At 37.5% G+C, this 23,893-nt stretch overlaps 1 protein-coding gene across 1 annotated transcript in view; it reads left to right on the top strand.

Annotated features, from left to right (window-relative positions):
• ANKFN1 (ankyrin repeat and fibronectin type III domain containing 1) overlaps window positions 1–23,893 on the top strand; it is a 361,962-nt gene that overhangs the window by 189,014 nt on the left and 149,055 nt on the right. The window contains exons 5-6 of the mRNA XM_054457189.2: window positions 8,859–9,060; window positions 11,935–12,145. Coding sequence (XP_054313164.1) covers window positions 8,859–9,060; window positions 11,935–12,145 — 413 coding nt within the window. The remainder of the gene's footprint in view (window positions 1–8,858; window positions 9,061–11,934; window positions 12,146–23,893) is intronic.

The following is a 23,893-nucleotide window of genomic DNA, read 5'->3' as shown; positions in this document are numbered from 1 at the left end:
CGTACATCTGGTAGAATTCATCTGTGACTCCATCTGGCCCTGGGCTTTTTTTGCTTGGTAGACTATTTATTACTGCATCAATTTCAGAACTCATTATTGGCCTCTTCAGGGATTCAATTTCTTCTTGGTTCAGTGTTGGGAGGGTGTATGTGACCAGGAATTTACCCATTTCTTCTAGATTTTCTGGTTTATGTGCATAGAGGTGTTTATCATATTCTCTGATAGTTGTTTGTATTTCTGTGGGGTCAGTGATAATATCCCCCTTTTCATTTCTGATTGTGTTTATTTGAATATTCTCTTTTCTTCTTTATTATTCTAGCCAATGGTTTATCTATTTTATTTTATTTTTTTCAAAAAAAACTGTTCCTTGATTAATTGATCTTTTGAATGGTTTTTCACGTCTCTACCTCCTTAAGTTCAGCTCTGATTTTGATTATTTCTTGTCTTCTGCTAGCTTTGGGATTTGTTTGCTCTTGGTTCTCTAGTTCTTTTTGTTGTGATGTTAGGTTGTTAACTTGAGATCTAACTTTTCAATGGGAGCACTTAGTACTGTAAATTTCCCTCTTAACACTGCCTTAGCTGTGTCCCAGAGATTCTGGTACATTGTATATTTGTTCTAATTAGTTTCAAAGAACTTCTTGATTTCTGCCTTAATTTAATTAATGACAAATGCCATTCAGGAGCATGTTATTCAATTTCCATGTAATTGTATGGTTTTGAGTGAATCTCTTAGTCTTGAGTTCTAATTTGATTGCAACGTGGTCCAAGAGATTTTTGATATGATTTCAGTTCTGCATTTGCTAAGGAGTGTTTTACTTCCAATTATGTGATCAATTTTAGATCAAGTACCATGTGGCGATTAGAAAAGTGTATATTCTGTTGTTTTGGGGTGGAGAGTTTTATAGATATCTATCAGGTTCATTTGTTTCAGTGTTGAGTTCAGGTCATCTTTGTTAATTTTCTCTCTTGGTGATCTGTCTTATACTGTCAGTGGGGTGTTAAAGTCTCCTACTGTTATTGTGTGGGAGTCTGAGTCTGTTTGAAGGTGTCTAAGAACTTGCTTTATGAATCTGAGTGCTCCTGTGTTGGGTGCATATATATTAAGATATTTAAGATAGTTAGACCTTTTTGCTGAATTGAACCCTTTACCATTATGTAATGTCCTTCTTGGTTTTTGTTGTTGTTGTTGTTCTTTGTTGGTTTAAAGTCTGTTTTGCCAGAGACTAGGATTGCAACTTCTGCTTTTTTCTGTTTTCCATTTGTTTGGTAGCTTTTCCTCCATCCCTTTGAGTCTATATGTGTCATTGCTCAATTCTTTATCTTTCTTCATGTGGATTTGCATTACTATCTAGTGTCCTTTCATTTCAACCTGAAGGAGTCGTGTTTGTGTTTATCATACAGTAGGTATAATATCAAAGTTTTTGTTTATCTGGCAGTATCTTAATTTCCTCTTTTTTTTGAAGTGTAGTTTTTTTGGGTAGAGAAATTCTTGACAGTCTTTTTTGTTCATCACTTTGATTATGTTGTACCACTTCCTTTTGGCCCTTGTGATTTTTGGTGAAAATTAGCTGTTAATCTTTTTGAGGATCCTTTGAATGTGATGAGTCTTTTCTCTCTTGCTGTCTTTAACATTCTCTCTATGTCTTTGGCTTCTAATGGTTTGATTATGATGTATCTAGATGTGGCTGTCTTTGAGTTTATTCTACTTAATGTTCATTGAGCCTGCGGATGCATACTTAAATAGGGGGATATTTTGGCCATTATTTCTTCAAATAGCCTTTCTATACCTCTCTTCTTCTCTTGGGACTCCTATTATTTGTATGTTGGTATACTTGACAGTGTTCCAAGGATCTCTGCACTCTTCACTTTTCTTCATATTTTTTCACTCCTCATACTGGATAATCTCGATTGATCTATCTTTATGTTTGCTGATTCTTTCCTCTGCCTGCTCAAATCTGCTGTTGAGTATATTTTTCATTTCAGTTAATGTACTTTTAAATTTTAGGATTTCTGTTTGGTTCTTGATTTGCTTCATAATTTCAATCTCTTTATTATATTTTCTATTTGGCAAGACATCATTCCAAGAATTTTCTTTATTTCTTTGGGTATGGTTTAGTTCTTTGAACATATTTAAAGTAGCTAATTGAAAAGTCTTTGTGTAGTAAGTCCAATATTTGGGCTTCTGCAGGAATCATTTCTATTGACTGCTTTATTTCCTCTGTATGGGACATAGTTTTTGTTTCTGTGCATGCCCTCATACATAGTTTTCTTGAAAACTAAGCATTTTATTAATGATGTAGCAACTGTGGAAACTAGATTACCCCTTCTCCCCAGTGTTCATTGTTGTTTAATGATTTTTCAGAATTAAATTTGTAAAATCTGTATTTTTTTGTTATATGTGGCCACTGAAGTTGCTACTTGGTTAACTTAGTGGCGAGTTAATGATTGAACAGAGATTTCCTTAAATGCCTAGAACTGATAAGCATCCTAGTTTTTGCTGAAGAGCTCTGCATATGTGTGTTGGGGCACACCTTCAATACTCAGCTAGGCAGCTGAAAATACCACCTTAGTCTTCACTTCCTGCTTGCAGAGCCATGAAGTCAGAGAGAGATGAGATTTTAGGATCTTCTCAGGTCTTTTCTGAGCATGCTCCCAGCCCTGTAGTCTGTTAGATTCTCAGGAAAATGACAGAGCTTTTCAAAGCCCTCTATGGACATCTAATTCCCCATCTAACATAGTTAAACTATTGTTAAACAATTACTAATCTTTGTTTTTGGAAAAAAAAAAAAAGAAGAAAAGGCTATTAGCCCTTCGTGAGCTCTAAGTCAGAGCAAATAAAGATAAGCCTTGTGAATAGGATTTTCTAGAAAACCCCCAGACAGGTGAAAAAATGATAGTTCTCTGGAAGTGGGTTTTAAAGGAGCTACAACCCCATTCTGTCCCCTTCCAGTGGCTGACAGGCTGCTGTTTTTTTGTTTGTTTGTTTGTTTGTTTGTTAATTTTACTTTATGTTCTGGGATACATGTGCAGAATGTGCAGGTTTGTTACATAGCTATACATGTGCCATGGTGGTTTGCTGCACCTATCAACTCATCATCTAGGTTTTAAGCCCTGCATGTATTAGGTATTTGTCCTAATGCTCTCCCTCCCCTTGGCCGCACCCACCGACAGACCCCAGTGTGTGATGCTCCTCTCCCTGTGCCCATATGTTCCCATTGTTCAACCCCACTTATGAGTGAGAACATGCAGTGTTTGGTTATATGCTCCTGTGATAGTTTGCTGAGAATGATGGCTTACAGCTTCATCCATGTCCCTGCAAAGGACATGAGTTCATTCTGTTTTATGGCTGCATAGTATTCCATGGTGTATATGTGCCACATTTTCTTTATCCAGCCTATCTTTGATGGGCATTTGGGTTGGTTCCAAGTCTTTGCTATTGTAAATAGTGCTGCAATAAACATACACATGCATGTGTCTTTACAGTAGAATGATTTATAATCCTTTTGGTATATACCCAATAATGGGGTCACTGGGTCAAATGATATTTCTGGTTCTAGATCCTTGAGGAATCACCACACTGTCTTCCACAATAGTTGAACTAATTTACACTCCCACCAACAGTGTAAAAGCATTCCTGTTCCTCCACATCCTCTCCAGCATCTGTTGTTTCAGGGCTTTCTAATAATTGTCATCCTAAATGGCATGAGACAGTATGTCATTGTGGTTTTTATTTGCATTTCTCTAATGACCAGTGATGATAATCTTTCTTTCATGTTTGTTGGCCACATAAATGTCTTTTTTTGAGAAGTGTCTGTTCTTATCCTTTGCCCACTTTTTGATGGGGTTGTTTTTTTCTTGTAAATTTATTTAAGTTCCTTATAGATTCTGGATATTAGACCTTTGTCAGAGGGGCAGATTGCAAAAATTTTCTCCCAATCTCTAGGTTGCCTCTTCACTCTGATGATAGTTTCTTCTGCTGTGCAGAAGCTCTTTAGTTTGATTAGCTCCCATTTATCAATTTTGGCTTTTTTTGCAATTGCTTTTGGTGTTTTAGTCATGAAGTCTTTGCCCATGCCTATGTCCTGAATGGTAGTGCCTAGGTTTTCTTCTAGGATTTTTATGGTTTAGGGTTTCACATTTAAGTCTTTAATCCATCTTGAGTTAATTTTTGTATAAGATGTAATGACGGTGTTCAGTTTCTGTTTTCTGCATATGGCTAGCCAGTTTTCCCAGCACTATTTGTTAAATAGGGAATCCTTTCCACATTGCTTGTTTTTGTCAGGTTTGTTGAAGATCAGATGGTTGTAAATGTGTGGTGTTACTTCTGAGGTCTCTGTTCTGTTCCGTTGGTCTATATCTCTGTTTTGGTACCAGTACCTTGCTGTTTTGGTTACTATAGCCTTGTAGTATAGTTTGAAGCCAGATAGCATGATGCCCCCAGCTTTGTTCTTTTTGCTTAGGATTGTCTTGGCTATACGGGCTCTTTTTTGGTTCTAGACGAAATTTAAATTAGTTTTTTCTGATTCTGCCAAGAAAGTCAATGGTAACTTGATGAGACAGGCCACTGCTTTTACCATGACTGTAAACTGTTGGTTTCCAAGACTGCCACAGAGCTGGAGAAGATGGGAATAAGGCAAGTTAAAATTCCACAAAGCTTGCTGTTCTTACTAAATTCAGTCATTTTTCATGAATAAAGACATCCTGGATTGCTGCAAGCCTTTGGTTAATTTCCCAGATCCTGAAAAAGTTAATTTTAGCCATTTTTGCTATGGTTCTCTTTTCTTTTATGGAGAAAAGGACTTTTGGAAGTCCTTTCTCTGCCATTCCTATTGTCATACTGTTTTTTTTTATTTTCAATCTTTATGTGAAATGTTTATTTAGGTGTACCATTTGTAAATGGCTTTTTAGGAATTGCAGTTGCAGAGTCTTTGTCTTTTATTAGGAAAAGTAAACTTTTGAATATATTGTGCACACAGATATATTCAACCTATAGTTTTGGTTCTGGAATTTGGCAGGCCCAAATGAAATTCTGATATTGTTACCTACAATCTCTGTGACTTTGGGCACCTTATTTAAATTCCCTGAGTTTATTTCATCTTTTATGAAAAGACAATATTAGGACATTAACCTTACGACTTCATTTTACATTTTCTATTTATTATATTTTTTATGTTTTAATTTTTAAATTATTTTAGATTAATCTTTATTCCACCCTTCCCTCTAATAGTTTGAAGTTTCCACTTCCTATATCTGTTTTAGTATATGTTACTAAAAACAAACACACAGAAGTCTCTACTTGAGTACATAAAATTAATTTCAAGACATTATTTAAGACAAGCAATAAAATTATTTAAATTGTTATGATATACTTTGGTGTCTCTATTTTGAGAAAAAGACTTAAGGTGATCATTTCTACTGTTTATTGAGTGCATACTATGCACAAAACAGAATAGGAACCTTTCATTTGTTGATTAATCTTCACAACTCTAGAAAAAAAGAGTTTTGATAAATGTCTTTTGATAAATGATGAAATGAAGTCAAAGAGTTGAAATAAGATTCCCAAAGTCATACAGATTGTAGGTAACAATATCAAGATTCCAATTGGGTCTGCCAAATTCCAAAACTAAAGCTACACTGATTCTCAATTGCTTGTCTCTTTCCATAAGGGTAAAAATTTAAGAGCACAATTAGTTGGGAGGGTCATGGGTATTTGTAATAACAAATAACAGAAAGTTGTTTTTCTTACCATCTTATCTGACAAAATTTTAAATATAAAGAAGAAAAAGAAAACATAATGATAGATGAAAGCTAGAAGAGTGGAAGCAGCTACAGAATAGCCTGGAAGGAAGGGACAGCTGGGGGAGGATGAGAAGGAAGTCAGAGAGACAGAGAAAGTCAACCTATGTTGACTGAAGGGAACAGATGGGAGGTGAGCAAAGACAAAAGGGGCCATGTGGGTAGGTGTCATCAGTTAGAGGGCAAGTAGCTGGAATTTGATCAATAGACAAGAATTTATTTTCTGGACTTCTGGGCATTGCGGGAGATACAAAAGAATGTAGAGTTATTTTGGGAACAATAATGATGTAGAGAAAACAGATGGCTTGAACTGGGGCATTAATGCTGAAGGAAAAAGCTAGAGACAGAAGGCAGAAAGAAAAAGGTTAAGGCAATCCCCATGTGAGCCAGCTTGCATATGAATCTGGAATTTTTATGGGAATGGAAAAAAATAAGTTAGAGAAAACCTCCTATTTGCTATTGAATCAAAGGTAAAGGATTTGTAGATGGAAGAAAAAAGTTGCCAAATCACCTCCCTTTCCATTTCTACTTTTGAGAAGGTTATTAAAGATTTATAAAAACATACACATACATACACATTACAGACAATGCTTGGCATCATCCTTCCAAATGTAAATATGTCCATTTAGCTAGAACTGCGTAGGGCCTCCCAGACATCACTAAGATTGACTAAGTAGGAACACCTTAAAAGGATCTAGGAAGTCTTTTTTGCCTTGAAGGTAGTTGCAGACAAAACTTAAACGGTGCCTCAGCAGAAGAAACTATCATCAGAGGGAACAGACAACCTACAGAATGGGCAAAATATTTGCAAACTATGCATCTGACAGTGTCTAATATCCAGCATCTACAAGGAACTTGAACAAATTTATAAGAAAAAACAACAACCCCATTAAAAAGTGGGCAAAATACATGAACAGACACTTCTCAAAAGAAGATATACATGTGGTCAATAAACATGCAAAAAAGCTCAACATCACTGATCATTAGATAAAATCCACCATGAGATACCATCTCACACCAGTCAGAATGGCTATTACTAAAAAGTCAAAAAACAACAGATTCTGGCCAGGTTGTGGAGAAAACAAAACACTTTTACACTTTTGGTGGGAGTGTAAATTAGTTCAATGATTGTGGAAGACAGTATGGTGATTCCTCAAATACCTAGAGGCAGAAATACCATTTGACCCAACAATCCCAATACTGGGTATACACCCAAAGGAATATAAACCATTCTATTATAAAGATACATGCATGCATATATTCACTGCAGCACTATTCACAACAGCAAAGACACAGAATCAACCTAAATGCCCATCAATGATAGACTGAATAAAGAACATATGGTATATATACACCATGGAATACTATGTAGCCATAAAAATAAATGAGATCATGTTCTTTGTAGGGACATGGATGAAGCTGGAAGCCATTATCCTCAGCAAACTAATGCAGGAACAGAAAACCAAATATTACATGTTCTCACTTATAAGTAGGAGCTGGATGATGAGAACACATGGACACATGGCGAGGAACAGCACATACTCAGTCCTGTCAGAGGGTGCAGGCTGAGAAGAGGGAGAGCATCAGGAAGAATAGCTAATGGATGCTGGGCTTAATACCTAGGTAAAGGGATAATCTATGCAGCAAACCACCATAGCACATATTTACCTATGTAACAAACCTACACATCCTGCACATGTAGCCATGAACTTAAAAGCTGGAAATAAAAAAATAAAAAAATAAAAAAAGCCTGAGCACTTTAACAATGAAATGAAGATGAATCTCCATTTCTTAAAGTCAAAGTGAATCAAAGTTAGTTTGTGCTAGCAGACATGGAACCCAGTTCAAAGGCATGAGGATGAAATTAACTTCTGGGTAGTGCTCTAGTATATTAAATATAATAGACTCTCATATGTGCACTCATTTATTCTAAACTATCTGTTGAATGCCTACAACAACAAAAATGTTAGCTACTATGAGTCTTCCTATATACTAGGCTCCTAAATATTTAAAGTGATGGGAATCCCAACTACACTGATTTGATCTTTATAAATTATATAAATGTATTAAATTATCACATATACCCCAAAATGTGTATATTTATTATATACCAATTTTAAAAATTAAATTTAAAACATTTGAGGGGAAGTGGTGAGAAGGCAGTGACATGCTCCAGAGAGCGCTGGGCCCAGCGCATCAGAGGCTCTACCAGGGAGACACTTTGCGCATAATTACCTTGGCTAGTTATTTCTCTCATTCCTTTGTTCATCCAATACATATACACATGCCAGGCAGCCTGGGCCTTTATAGCATCAAAATTTCAAGAGCAATACCCAAAGTAATTGTGAGTGGCTTTTGAATGGCATGGCTGATCTGGAAACTGACTGCAGTTGTGACATTGGTGAGGAATGCCAGTAGTGAGTGCCTTGGTGGACCCCAGCCAGGGTATCTGGGGTGAGCAGGGATGGACCTATGGGTACAAATTCCCCAAGATTCTGCATACTGAGATAGTTCGCCAAGCCTCAGATGGACAGAGGACAGAGGTAAGTTAACTGCTACCTCAAGAGATTGGGGCTATGCAGAAGTTAACTTGCATCTGTCCATCTGAGACAGAGCCACACTTTCTTATATACCCAACAGAAGCCAACATCTAGGGGGATGTAAGTAGAAAAGTCCCAATTATATATACCCAAGAGGAATTGAACAGACCACCTAGGTTACAGAGAGACACTTCCTCACTTGGGATAGAGAAGTAAAGACTTGAGTCGAGGTTCAATCATATATATGTCTGTATGTAAATGAATACGTTTATATAGTAAACGGAGGTTGTCATTTCATTCCTGCCACCAATTAGCTCTGTGGCCATGAGTAAGCTGCTTCCTTTCCCTGGGTTTCAGCTTTCTCATTTAAAACATGAAAAAGCTGGGTCTGATCATCTCTAAGGTCCCTACCAGCTATAATATTGTATTTGGATTCCAGATACTGACTGGAGATGATAAAATTATATGTCAACTTATAATTTGTGGTGTAAAAGATATAACATCAGACTTTCCTCTTCTTAGGAATTGTCGTGTGAAAATGACGCAACAAATGCAAAATTTACATCTCTGTCAGTCAAAAAAACATAGTGCTCCCTCATCTCCCAACGCAGCCAAACGCCTGTACAGGAACCTCTCTGAGAAACTGAAGGGGAGCCACTCTTCCTTCGATGAGGCCTACTTTAGGACAAGAACTGATCGGCTGAGTCTCAGGAAGACCTCGGTGGTAACAAAACTTTTTATTCTTGTGTCAGTTTGATTTATTCAGTTATGTTTGGGTTTAAGGATATTCTAAGATGATTCACGTTTACTTCAGAAGTTGATGCTTGCAATTTTATAAATGCTGGAATAGAGTCAGGTAAGGCAGTAACTGTACATATTTATGTTGTTAGACAAAGTCTGAGTGATTGTGAGCTGTTTCCCTTTCTTTTTGTTTCTTTTTCTTCTCCCTTAATTTTTATTTCACCACTACACCAAAAAATAAATAAACCTCAAAAAAGAGCAGCTTGACAAATATGAAGTCTCAGGTTAAATGGGCTTTCTGAGAGTTCCAGTGTTCATTCAAATAACAATATTATTACTTATTTCTAATGTATACCACACTTTCTTTCCAAAGGCATTCAAAATAGAATCCAAAGAATGCACATGTATTATATGATAGACAAAGAAAGAGAGAGGAGGAAGGAAGGAAAGTAAAGGAAAAATGTAAAAAAAAAAACTAGGAAAAGAAAATATTGGGTATAAGAACAAAAATAGATATATCAAAAAATCTAGGCAAATATAGTACCTGTACCTGAAATTTATCATTACATTCATCTCTGACTTCCCAGAAAGTCAAAGCAGAAAAAGAAACACAATTGATTATAGCATCCCATCTGTTGATAACTAAAAATGTCTCAGTCCATCAGGAGGAAAGAATATTCACCTGTTGCTCAGTCCTCTGGACCTTGTAGATGTCATAGTGAGTTATGTAATAGAGAATGGTGTAAATAGTGGAACTGATGATGTTATAGGCATTCTCATATAATAGTTTCTCAGAATGGCCCTCAGTAAAAGCTGAGAGCATAATATTAACATGCTCAGCAAGGGGATTTTTGCAGGGAGTAATGGCACCATTTGTTTGCTCTTAAAACAGAAATGAGTCCTAGCCTTTCCAGATAGAAGCATGCCAAAGTTTGCCAGCAAAAGCTTGGAGGAGGAAATGACTTAAGAGTCAAAGTAAATATGGCACATGAGAAATTAGGAATACTAAGAGCCAAAAACAAATACGCGACTGTGGACAGGGTGGCACTTTAACTTTGAACTCATTTGTTTTCTAATATGTTTTCTCATTTCAAACTCATCTTTTGGGAGGACTTGGCTGTGGTTAATTTGGGGCCTAAGCATCAGAGGCTCTTCAGTTTAGCAGATTGTGGATCAAACACTTTACCATTCAGCAGATTGTCTTGTAGCAAAGAAAACTGCATACCAAAATAGCTTTATTCCCTGGGTCCCCATTGTCAAAACAAGCATTTGCATAATAGCTTTGTATTTTCCTCAAATTTCAATTTTGTGTTATGTACTCAGCTAAAGCTGACCTGCAGCCTTTGATAGGGAGAATTGATTTTTAATGAGACTAAAAATAAAACCTGACCACCTGAACATTTGGTCACTGGAGATCTTCCACATGTTAATCAGGTGACCCCTATGCAGGTTAAAACCAGTGGTATTTCAACTCTTTTAAAGACCAAGCAACTCTTGGTGAAGATACCAGATAGATGTGTAAATAATAAGTGTGTTGGTCTTCTCCCATGTGCTAAGAAATATGTACCTAAAAGAATTCCAGAGTTCTTCTCCTTTGTTTACTATTAATCCTTTGAAAGAACTTTTCAAAGGAACCATATTTTCTTAAGCTATTTTTTTCTGCAAGTGAACTGTATTCTATAAATATTCAACTCTGGTCCCATGAGGTCCAAAACCAATTTGCCATCCAGCCATTGAAACTCTCCCTGAACACTACCACTTGGACTCCTCATCTCAGGGGTCAGAAACTATCAACCCACAGGCAGTGTGGAGCTAGTAGATATTCGGAAATAAGGAAGTAACATGTAACATGTATATTTCAGGAAGATTATTCTTGTATCAGTGTAGAGTGAGAGCTGGGGGAGACCAAGACTAGCAGCAGACAGGTCATTGCCATGGTCCAGACACGAGATGACAATGTAGAGGCTGGGGATGGAGAGGGAGGGGTGAGTTTGAGGAAAAACAGAGAAAGTGTACTCTCAATTCCAAGCTAGCCATAACTGCTACCTGTGCTAACATTACCTATGCCAGCGTTTCTCAAACTGTGTTCTGTAGAACACTATTCCAGGAGTAGTCAAAGCAAATGCAATAAAATACATGTAAAAATTATTAAAGACCCTGAGGAAGCCTACAGGGAAGTAATGGGGTACACTTGGTTTAATCTAATGTTTATCAAATTGATTTGACCACATGCTATTTTCTTCATAGAACATCTCTTAATTACTTTTTTTTTTTTTGAGACAGAGTCTCCCTCCGTTGCGCAGGCTGGAGTTCAGTGGCGCAATCTCAGCTGACTGCAACCTCTGCCTCCTGGGTTCAAGTGATCCTCCTGCCTCAGCCTCCGGAGTAGCTGGGATTACAGGCACCCAACACCACACTCGGCTAATTTTTATATTTTTAGTAGATATGGGGTTTCGCTATGTTGGCTAGGCTGGTTTCAAACTCCTCGCCTCAAGTGATCTGCCCACTTCGGCCTCCCAAAGTTCTGGGGTTACAGGCGTGAGCCACCATGCCCAGCCAAATGAACTATTAGAGTATTTTTCAGAAGACTGGTTTGAGAAAAGCTGAGGTTTGCTCTTATCTACAGCCCAGCCAGGCTATCCTGTATTCTCTCAGTGCATCTATTCAATGTCCATTAGAAATGATGGAGGGGAAGTCTAACAGAGTGTTTACTTTGGAGACCTTGGGATAAATTGTAGTTATTCCACTTATAAGTAGACATGTAGTCCCTGAAACAGTCTTTAAGCTTCAAAAGAGCTAAGCTACAAAGACACACTGGTTTAAGAAACTGTGCTAATCTACTTTTGCTCCTCTCTAGAATTTCCAGGGCAATGAAGCCATGTTTGAGGCAGTCGAGCAGCAGGACATGGATGCTGTGCAGATCCTCCTGTATCAGTACACACCAGAAGAACTCGACCTCAACACACCTAACAGCGAGGGCTTGACACCCCTGGATATTGCCATCATGACCAACAATGTGCCCATTGCAAGGATTCTTCTGAGGACAGGGGCCCGAGAAAGTCCACACTGTAAGTAACCTGAGAATAAACACATGTACTGTTAAAGCCAGATTCCAGCCTTATGCCACCAAAATAGCCATTGCTGACTTTCAGAGCAGGAATTGTTGACTAAGCATAGACTCTGATAGGCTTTGGATGTTTTCATGGACTTTCATGCAAATAGTGACAGCATTTATTGGTCTAAGCATCAAGTTCCTTTCTAAATAGAATATGCTGAATGGCATTAAAAAGGAACCCCCAAAGAACTTCTAAGAATTTTATCACAAGCTTTAAAATATGTGAGATACTCCAAGTGAGGATATAGAATAGGAGATATATATAGAAGAATGAGCATTTGTGTGTTTCTGTTTTGTATCCACAGTCAATGCAGTGGCTTCATTCATTCATTCATTCATTCATTCATTCATTCAATAAACACTGAGTGCAGGACACTGTTCTAGGTGCTAGGAATGTAACAGCAAACAAGACAAAAATCCCTATTCTCATAGAAATTACATGCTTGTTGGGAAGACTTCCAATAAGCAAGTAAATAGACAAAATACAAACTCAAAATAGTGATATATGCTGTGAAGAAAATAAAATGGATGAGTGGCTAGAGATTGATAGGGAAGGGACTATTTTAAATAGGGTTGGTACCCATTGACCAATCTCTCACAATCCCCACCCCTCAGTCTTCGGTAATCACTGTAATTTCTGCTTCTATGATATCAACTTTTTAAAAAATTCCACATGTAAGTGAGATCACACCATGTTTATCTTTCTTTGCTTGGCTTATGCAACATTTTCTTTATCTATTCATCTATTGATAGACACTTAAGTTGATGCCACACCTTAGCTATTGTGAATAGTGCCATAATAAACATGGGGATGCATATATTTCTTCAACATACTGATTTTATTTCCTTTGGATATATACCCAGTAGTGGGACTGGTGCATCGTATGGTAGTTCTATTTTTAATTTTGACAATTAGGAGGAATGTCTGGTGTTTACTGCACAGTAGGGTGATGTTGGAATGGCTAACAGTTAGGTATTGTATATTACAAAGTAGCTAGAAGAGAGGCTTTTGAATTTTCTCACCATAAAGAACTGATAAATGCATGAGGTGATGGATACACTAAATACCCTAATTTAATGATTATACAACATACATGTATATGAAAACATCCAGTTGTACCCCATAAATATGGGCAGTTACAATATGTCAATTAAAAATGAATACATAAATAGGGTTGGGCAAGAAAAGCCTCTCTGATGTGGTGATATTTGAGTTGGATTCTAGATGATATGAAGGAATGAACTATGAGAAGATGTGGGGGTCAAATTATCAGCAGAGTGAATGGCAAATAGAAAGATGCTGAGGCAGGCAAGAATAAGACTGACATACTGGAGGAACCAAAAAAGTCAATGGGTCCAAAGCAAAGTAGCAAGAGGGAGAATGATGATTGAGAGAGAAGTCACAGGGACCAGATTATGCAGGACCCTGAGGCCATGGTCAGTGTTCAACTTGAATTGTGGAGTATGATGGGAAGGCAGTGGAGCAATTTAGGAAGGTAAATGACATATTCTGATTTATATTAGAAGATCACTACAGTGCTCTATGGAAAAGAGACAGTGGTGAGGTAATTGTGAAATTGAGAAGACCAGTTACAAGGTCATTTTAGTGGTCCAGGAGACAGACTGGATGCTTGGACTCACATCACAGTGATGTTGAGTAGTGTCAGAATTCTGGATATATTTTTAACAGCTTTATTGAGATACAATTCACATACCATAAAATTTACCCATTTAAAGTATACAATTCAATGGTTTTTAGTATATGCACAGAGTTGTGCAGCCATCACCACCATCAATTTTAGAGCTTCATTGCCCTGAAAAGAAACATCATACCATTTAACTATTATCACTCCCCAACCTCCCCAACTCTTCTCAGCTCTTGACAACCATGAACCTACCTTCTGTTTCTATAGATTTGCCTGTTCTAGACATTTCACATAACAGAATTATATAATATATGGTCTTCTGTGACTGGCTTCTTTCTGGATGTATTTTGAAGTAGAGCTGATAGTACTTGGGGAAGAAAGTTGCACTGGGGCCAATGGCAGACCCCATCCAGGAGTGGATGGGATAATATCATGCAGCACTCACCCTGTGTCAGGCACTTTTCTGAGCACTTTCCATGTATTAACTCCTTTAATCCTCACAGCAACATTATGAAGTAGGCACTCACATTCCCCTTAGTGAAAACTCTCTGACCCATTGATCACAATGGCTGTGAGCCACTGTTTTTATGTTTCCTTAAAGAAAAGAGTAAACTCATCAAACTGTTAGTTTCACTAATACTGATTCACTTACTTCCAAGTGGTGAGACCCAGAAGGCTGAAAGAGAAGCAAGTAAATATACAATTAGAGGTCACATCTCTGCCCCTAAATTTCATAAATCGCCACCACCCAAAGACTAGGTACAGAAGCAGATCCTTGTATCAGAAAATTTCTTATTATAAAAATGCTAAGCTCACCATATCCATGTCAGAGACAGTGAAGATTTGGATTCGGTAGGATTTGAGCTCTTCAAAAGAGCTCTATAGTCAAAGTGCTGCCCCTTTTTAGTGGAACTGGAGGATTTGGAAGGATGATAAATGAGGATGGAAGAAATTGAAATGGCATCTTTGCTGCCTTCTGGTTTATTCTGCAACAACGTCTGTCCCAAAGATCCAGTGAGAGAAGGGTGGAGAGAGAATCAGAGGGTCTGAACATGGAGAATGCAGACTGAGCCCCATTCTACAGGAACAAGGAGACCATTCATCCAGATGTTGCCATGGCCATCCTGCACTGGGCTGGATGAAACATTAGTCCTACTCACTTACCTGTGACACTACAAAGAACTCTGCATTTTCTGTGAAAACAGTAAGACTCCTTACCTCCCAAATCTCCCTGTGCATAATTAAACCTCTATAAAAGAACTCAAGTACTAAATATCTAGTTAAACCAAAAGCAAATTTGTTCAAGAGATCCCTGGTTTTCATCCTCATTGTCTCTGGGATGATAGCCATGTTACTATCACAAAGTTGTAAAGGACAAATGGTGGGAGATAAACCCAGGTTTCAGCCTCCAGGAAACATGACACCTAAGTCACCTTGGCTACCTAAGAAGGCAAAGAGATACTACCACATATAGACTCACATGTGTAAAAATGGCAATGCAAGATTGGTTGTGTCTCCACATACAACATCTCTGGTTTTCACACTAACCCTACAGGATAAGGCTATTAACTCCATTTTGAAGATGAGGAACTTGTGATTCTGAGAAGTTAACTGACTGGCCCAAGGTCACACATCCAGCAAATGAATAGGGATGCCAGGGACTCAAGCCCAAATCTGTAGGATGCCAACACCTGGAATCTTTCCACACAAACTCACTGCCTTTCCACATAACCAATATGGAGGGCTGTGGCCTCTGGGCCCCTGCATCTCTCCCTTTCTACTGTTTGCTAAAGTCATATGATGTATTTCTTTGTTCTGTTCTGTGCATTAAGGTGTCATTCCCGTTGGAGAGAGGCAGGATAGAAAAACATAGTGTTTTCAGGCATTTTTAATTCACTTTATATGTCAAGTACAAAAGAAGCAGAATGCTTCTGTACATGAGTTTGAGCAAGCCCAAGAGAAAAACTAGTCTGCCAGCCAGAACCAGATAAGCAAACACCTGCCGTAAACTGTTCCCCAGAAGCCAAAGAGGCAGGATATATAAGAGAGGAAAAATAACGATGAGGTCTGAAGCTCTTAGAGTGTTTTACACCTACAAAAATGCTTTTGTCTACATCATCTCCCTTGATCCTCACAACTGGCTTGTGAGGGAGACGTTGTTTTCTTCATCTTTATCAATAAAGAAATTGGAATTTTAAAGGTCAAATAGTTATCCCAACACAACAAAGTTAATAGGTGGTGCAGTCAGGATTTGAACCCAGATCTGTATTAACTCCCTTGGTGTTTGTGAGAAAGCTTTGGCGTGCATCACTGTTACACATTAGATGCTCAATTCCTCCCTATTTTGGCTCTCCATCTGCTCCTCTTCTAATTACAGTTGCATATTTCAAAGCAGAGTGCAGACTCCAGGGTTTCTAACAAGGTTAATTTTCTTTCTTCTCTTTCTCTGTGTATTCTCTTCTGAAAACTAGCCCAGCATTCTTTTCACTATGCCAACCAAGTATCCTCACACAATTCAGAAGAACATCGTCTGTAGTTTTCTCCATTTCTCCGTGCACAGTGACACGGAGGGTTTAGGGACTTAACTCCTAAACCATTGGTCAGGCCTGTCTTCTATCTTGAACCTCTAGAAGCCAGAGCCACATGGATGTGTTCTTTATATGCATAGCTTGAAACTCAACCACGTATGTTTCCTTACTCATAGAAAAATACCAGAAGCAGCCATCTAAACTTGCACACTGCTCTGAAGTTAAATATATACAGAACCACAGCCTACTCATTAGATGAATCTACTATCTTTATTCAATGACTTTTTTCTGTTCCTCCTACCTTTTTGCAAACAGCACAAAGTAATATCCTTTCCTTGCAGAAAAACAATCAGCAGTTATTGAAGTAGAGTCCCAAGTACTTTCTTGCAGACTGATGTGCTGAGCTTAGGAAAACAGCCACCGAATCTGAAAGGACTGCAACTAGGAAAGCCAATGTATAGAGGCACCACAGGACACCTATGGGTATGCCATAGACTGTTTCATACACTTAGGATCCCAGTCGCTATGACTCATGCTCAATTGAACAACTGCTGTCAAAGAAAGACTTGTTGTCTCTGTATATAAAAGCACCCAGTCATAAACCCCTCCCTTTTTCTGACTAACTCATATTCTGCCCCCACCTTCAAACCAATAGCCTCCAGGAGGAGTTTGCTGAATCATCAATGGGAGTCTTGCCTTTCTGAGATGGCCATTAAGGCCCCGTAGATAGTAATCATAAAGAAACTAGCTCTTTTGCCTATTGTGTACAAATTTGGTCACTCACAGAGATTTTATTTCATTCTTTGACTCCAGTACCTAGTACATAGTAGATGCTCAGAAAATTACTGTTGAAATTTTAGCCTTTGTGACAGCCTTGTCTTATGCTACTGGGAGTCACAAATGTCAAGTCTTAGTGTGCACATATACAGTCGTTATGTGTATCATCGACACAGACACACACACATGCATACACAGAATGTAGGGAAAAAAACCTTCAAGTCTTCCAGTAACTTAAACTTTGGGGCACCTTTTGTCGTTAATAATGCTGTTATTGTTTTCCAGACATTGTTACAGAATTTGGTTGTAGATGTAGCCTAGTTGTTTTTATTTTTGCACTATTTAATTATATAGACCAGTAAGAATAGTAGAATACCTCTTTGTTTCAGTCTTTCTGCCCTTTCCCTTAGCTACGTTCTCCTTCTCTCTAGTCCCTCTCCCCTCCCTCTGCATTTCTTGGTGAATGCCTCCCTCTCACTTTCTCTCAGATGCTGCCTGTGGAACTAGAAAGTGTCACTCAGAATTTGTTATGTCCAGTTACTTCATAAAATGCAATTAACAGAATTGCTGTCATTTGAGCATGGTGCAGACACCAGTGTTACAATTTTGGCAGTCTTGTCAGGATGCACCACTCATTTCTGCAGTAGTAAGCGGTTCGTGTTTGTGCTGGGACTGGTCAGGCCATGTCTAAGAGGTGTGACTATAAACTAATGAGGCTGGTTTTATGTAAACAAACACACTAGAAAGTCTACAGTCCAAGCGAATGTTATCCTTCCACATGGTCCTCCTGGGAGACCCCACACTTGCTCCAACAGTGCTGCCATTACTCTGAACACTTTGGAATTGTCCTCAGAGTCAGTTTATGAGAAAATCTGACTCGTTGCTGAGAGTCACACCTGATTTTTGTTCCAAAACAGCATTGCCTAGCATCATCACCCTCTGTGTTCACCAGACTTGGCTTCAAACTATTTAGAGAGATTTCCTGAAATCAAATCCACCCTCAAAGGACAAAGATTTGCAGCCAATAAGAATATGTAAAGAACAAGCCTCAGACAGGTCTCTATAATGAGCCCTCAATATTTTTTTCTGCTTCACTAAAATAGGGGTATAGATCTTCACCCTGACTTACAAATCTGTTCTTATACTGTGCACTCCTCACCCACACCATCCTCCATTCTGTTCCTGTAACGTGCCAGGCTATCTTGCCATAGGGCCTTTGTATTGGCTATTCCATCTACTTGGAATGCTTGAGTGCTTTTAATCTTGTTCATTACACGGCCAAATCCTTCTTAACATTCACATTTCAGATTAAATGTGACATCTTCAAGAGAGGCTTTCTCTGGCCACCAAGTCCAAAGTCTAAAATGACATTTTCTCATCACATCACTCTCTTGTCATTTTGTGCATAGCCCTTACGATTTTTCTTGATGTTTTTATTTGCTTATTTTCGTCTCCTCTGCAATAGAACACAAATTCCAAAGGACAGCACCTCTCTCATTTATTACTGAATCCCCAGCAAACAGTAGACACTCAATTGAATTTAATTGAATCAATCCCAAGCCTATTTCTTTTGAGGGGTGTGAATATATTATCCCTTATGAAAAGAATGATTTTACTTAGTATTGGGCTCATTGATCTTTTTTATGTTTTCAAATAATTATTTAAACATCAGATGGCCAAAGCCTAAGTTCGTGTCACCTGTTCTTTGAGTTGATAGTTGCATTTTTCTGGTTTTTTGCTTTAAAATATTTAATTGACAAGATTGTATACATTCAAGGTATATAATGTGATGACTTGATATACATGTTGTATAAAGATTATCATAATCAAATTAATTCACAGATCCATCACCACCCATGCTGTACGTTAGATCCCCAGATCTTGTTCATCTTCTAATTGAAAATTTGTACCCTTTGATCAATATCTCCCTATTTTCCCCACCCCTAGCCCATAGCAACCACTATTCTACCCTCTGTTTCTATGTGTTTGACTTTTTAAATTTCCAGATTTAAGTGAGATCATCCATTATCTCTTTCTGTGTCTGGCTTTTTTTACTTAGAATAATGTCCTCCAGGTTCATCCATGTTGTTTTATAGCCATCTTTTTTTTCTTTTTAAAAATTTTTAAATATACATGCAACATAGAATATCTTCTCCTTGTCGGAAATGAAAAGATTATAGATAAAGTTAAAAGGTATCTTTTATAGCCCACCCAATGCATCCCCACATGCACACACAATCTAGGTTCCCATCCCCCAAAACCCAAAATATATCCATTATTATCAGTCTAGAGGGTAGGCAGACTTTTCCCTATGAGTTTTAACATAAACACAAAAGCAATAGAATTGTTTGGGGAGCAGCTTTTAAATTAAACCCTTAGAAAAGGCTAAAAATTAAATTCCTGGGGTCAGAGAGTTCTGGCTTCAAATCCCACATCTGAACTTTTGTAGCTGTGGGAAAATTCCTTACCCTATCTGTGGCCCCATTTCTTCATTTGCAAAATGGATATAATAATTGTACTTAACTTGTATTATTATATATTGCTGTGTAATAATTACCCCCAAACAGCAACTAAAAATAGTAAATGTTTATCTCATGTGAGTCTGAGCTGGGAATGGCTTTAGCTAGATGGTTATGGCTCAGTCATAATCTCACGTGACTCCATGAGATTGCTGTCATTTTAAGGCTTGATTGAGCTACAGGACCCACTTCCGAGCTTACTCATGGTGGCTACTGGCATGAGCCCCACATTTCTTACTATATGGGTCTCTCCATATGGCTACTCTATGACATGGCAGTTGGCTTCCCCCAGAGAAAATGATCTGAGAAAGAGAGAAAGAGAGACCAGTCAAGGTGGAAGCAACAGTCACATGTATAACCTAACCTCTGAAGTGACATAGTGTCATTTCTGCAGAATTCTGCTGATCTCACAGAACAACCCTGGTTGTTCAGTGTAGGAGAAAACTATACAAGGGTGTGAATACAAGCAGACATAGGTCACTGCAGGCCCTCCTGGAGGCTGGCTACCTTATTACCCATATAAGATTATTGAGAATTAAGTGGAATAATACCATTAAAACATTTATCACATTACCTGGCCAACTGTAATTGATTTCTAAAAATTGTTAGCCAACATAACTCTCAAAAACAAAATAAAATGACCCAAGAGTTTTTGGTAAAGAATTTAAATATTTTACCCATTAGTTATATAGTTTGTATTCCAAAACACTTCCTATTAAGCACTTTTTAAAATTTGTGTAACTTTTGTGTTCTAAAACTACACTGTCCAACACAGAATCCACTAGCCACATATGACTATCAAACATTTGAAATATATCTATGCCATTGACCAATGGAACAGAATAGAGAGCCCAGAAATGAAACCATGAATGGATGGTAAATGGATTTTCAACAAAAGTACCAAAAACATACAATGGAAAGAGAATAGTCTTTTTAATATATGGTGTTGGGAAAACTGGATATCCACATGCAGAAGAATGAAATTGGACCCTTATCTCATACCATATACAAAAACCAACTCAAAATAGAGTAAAGACATAAACATAAAACCAGAAACTGTAAAACTACTAGAAGAAAATATAGGGGAGAAACTACATGACATTAGTCCAGGCAATGATTTTTTGCATATAAGCCCAAAAACAGATAGCGAAAGCAAAAGTAGGCAAATGGGATTAAAACAAACTAAGAAGCTTTTTCACAGCAAAGGAAACAACAGTGTTAAGAGACAACCTGTGTATTGGGAGAAAATATTTGCAACCTGTACATCCAGTAAGGGGTTAATGTCCAAAAATTGTAAGGAATTCAATTCAACAGGAAGAAAATAAATAAATCAATTTAAAAATAGGTGGCCAGGTGCAGTGGCTCATGCCTGTAATCCCAGCACTTTGGGAGGCCAAGGCGGGAGGATCATGAGGTCAGGAGACCGAGACCATCCTGGCCAACATGAGGAAACTCCATCTCTACTAAAAATACAAAAATTTGCTGGGCATGGTGGCAGGTGCCTGTAATCCCAGCTACTGTAATCCCAGCTACTCAGGAGGCTGAGGCAGGAGAATCGCTTGAACACAGGAGGCACAGGTTGCAGTGGACCGAGATCGCACCACAGCACTCCAGCCTGGAGACAGAGTGAGACTCCATCTCAAAAATAAAAATAAAAATAAGCAAGGAACCTGAATAGAGTTTCTGAAAAGAAGACATACAGATGACCAACAGATATATGGAAAAAAATGATCAGTACCTCTAATCTTCAGGAAAATGAAAATTAAGATCACAATGAGAAATGAGATATCATCTAACACCTGTCAGACTGGCTATTATGAAAAAGATGGAAGATAAGTGTCGGTGAGGATGTGGAGAAAAGTAAACACTTGTACACTGTTGGTGGGGATGTAAATTGCACAGCCATTACAAAAACTGAGTGGAGGTTCCTCAAAAAACTAAACACAGAATTACCATATGACCTAGTCATCCTACTTCTGGGTATTTACCCAAAAGATTTGAAATCAGTTTGTCAAAGAGATGTCTGCACTTCCGTGTTCACTGCAGCACTATTCACAATAGCTAAGTTATGAAACTAACCTAAGTATCAATTAACAGATGAGTGGATTTTTTAAATGTTATGTATTATATATACACATAATTGAATACTATTCAGCCTTTAAAAAGGAAGGAAATGTTGTCATTTGTGACAAAATCGATGGAATTGGAGAACATTCTGCTAAATGAAATAAGCCATGCACAGAAAGACAAATATCTCATGTTCTCATTTATTTAGAGTCTTGTGGACTCTGAAACGATTGAACTCATAGAAGCAGAAAGTGGATCGGTAGTTACAGAGTCAGGGGGTTGGGAACAATGAGGAGATGATAGTCAAAGTGTACAAAATCTCAGTTAGACAGGAGAAATAATTGGTTTTATTAAATTTATTTCACTGTGTCATGAATATAGTTAATAACAGTGTATTGTACATTTCAAAATTGGTAAAAGAGTAAATTCCAAATGTTCTCACCACAAAAAAAGATATATATTTGAGGTGATGAATATGTCTAGTTAGCTTGATTTAATTATTCCACATTGTATTCACAAATCGTAACATTACTTTGTATCCCGTAAATACATATGACATTATTATCAATTTATAATAAAATAAAATTTACAAAAGAAATGTGTCTAATGCAAATGAATAAGTGTTCTAAATGTAAAATTACATTGATTTCAAAGTCTTAGTACCAAAAATAACATAAAATATAAAATTAATAAATTTTATATTGATTACATGCTGAAATGGTAGCATTTTGGATATATCTAGTTAAGTAAAATATATTATTAAAATTAATGCCACCTATTTCTTTTTGCTTTTTTATTGTCATTACTAGGAAATTTTAAATGATGTGGCTCACACTATATGTCTATGAACAGCACTGAAAATATTGGCAGAAAACATGGTTATCTTGTTTCATTACTTAAACCTCCTATGATGCCATGGGGCAATCTCCTTTGAATTTCCTAAATAATCCACTCAAGTGGCTTGCATGTTGTGCTTTTAGAGAAGATGTCCATTTTCCCCTCTGAGTTTGATGAGTCCCAATAGTTCCTTTCTGTGTCATTTGTTCTGGATTCTTAAGAAATCACCAGTTACAATCTAAGTTATATAAGGACTCTGTGAGTCAACATTCTGCTGGAAAGTTGCAGAGAACACTTCAGAGCCCCATGTCTGGGTGTGTAGTAAGTTGTAGGAGAAGAAAGTTTCACAGTCATTAAAATGAAACATTTAATCTCCAGATCTCTAAAACCTTTTTGGAACCGCATCTCAATGTCCTTGGGAAAATCTGAAAATGTAATAACAGCTTGAGACCTAAGTGAAGCCAAAATGAGTCTTGTATCCTGAATCTTAAGATGGATAAATTGGAACTATGTTTTGTGTTTCTCTGGTATAAGAGTTTTTGAATTAAAAATATTTAATTTTTAGAATTCCCCTACATTACTTTGTCATTCCTACCTTAAAACAAGTCAGTGGTGAAGTTGTTAGAAGGCTGTCGCTTATATTCAGCAAAAATAAATTTTATTAACTGCCCAGAGTATATTTGTTACAATGCAACGTTCAAATCTAAGTGACCTTGTTTTCTGCCTTGAAATAGCAGATAGGGTTGAAATTCATATCACTTGCTAGTGTATATTTCTGAACAGTAGCTAGGATGGAAAAAATTTATTTGAGGCAAGAGGGGTTTTTGATGGAAGAACATAGAGTTATTTTATAAAACAAGTATTTTGATTTATTTTGTGTGCTTCTAAAAATATAAGATCAATAGATGTAATAATAATAAGCAAACCTCCGCTAAGAGAGTCTTCTATGTAAAGATTATCATTAATTCGTTACAAGTTATAAGACAAGTGCTGTTACAATGCCAGTTTTACAAATGAGAAATTTGGGCTCAATATAGCAGAGTAACTAGTTAGGATCACCCATATGTAAGGGCAGCACTTGAGCTATAGGACCCCAAAGCCCTTTTACCACATTGCTTGCAGTTTGGAAGTACAATCACATGCGCATAACATTTCCGTCAACGTATATGAAGCTACGTATATGAAGGTGGTCCCATAAAATTATAAGGAAGCTAAAAAATTCCTGTTGCCTAATGATGTTGTAGCTGTCATAACATCATAGTACGATGCATTATTCACATGTTCATTGTGATGCTGGTTTAAACAAACCTACTGTGCTGCCAGTCAC

Source organism: Pongo pygmaeus, chromosome 19 (genome assembly GCF_028885625.2).
Source record: "Pongo pygmaeus isolate AG05252 chromosome 19, NHGRI_mPonPyg2-v2.0_pri, whole genome shotgun sequence".
Lineage (NCBI taxonomy): Eukaryota > Metazoa > Chordata > Mammalia > Primates > Hominidae > Pongo > Pongo pygmaeus.
The sequence above is the reverse complement of the archived record's forward strand: the minus strand, read 5'-3'. Positions and strand labels throughout refer to the sequence as shown.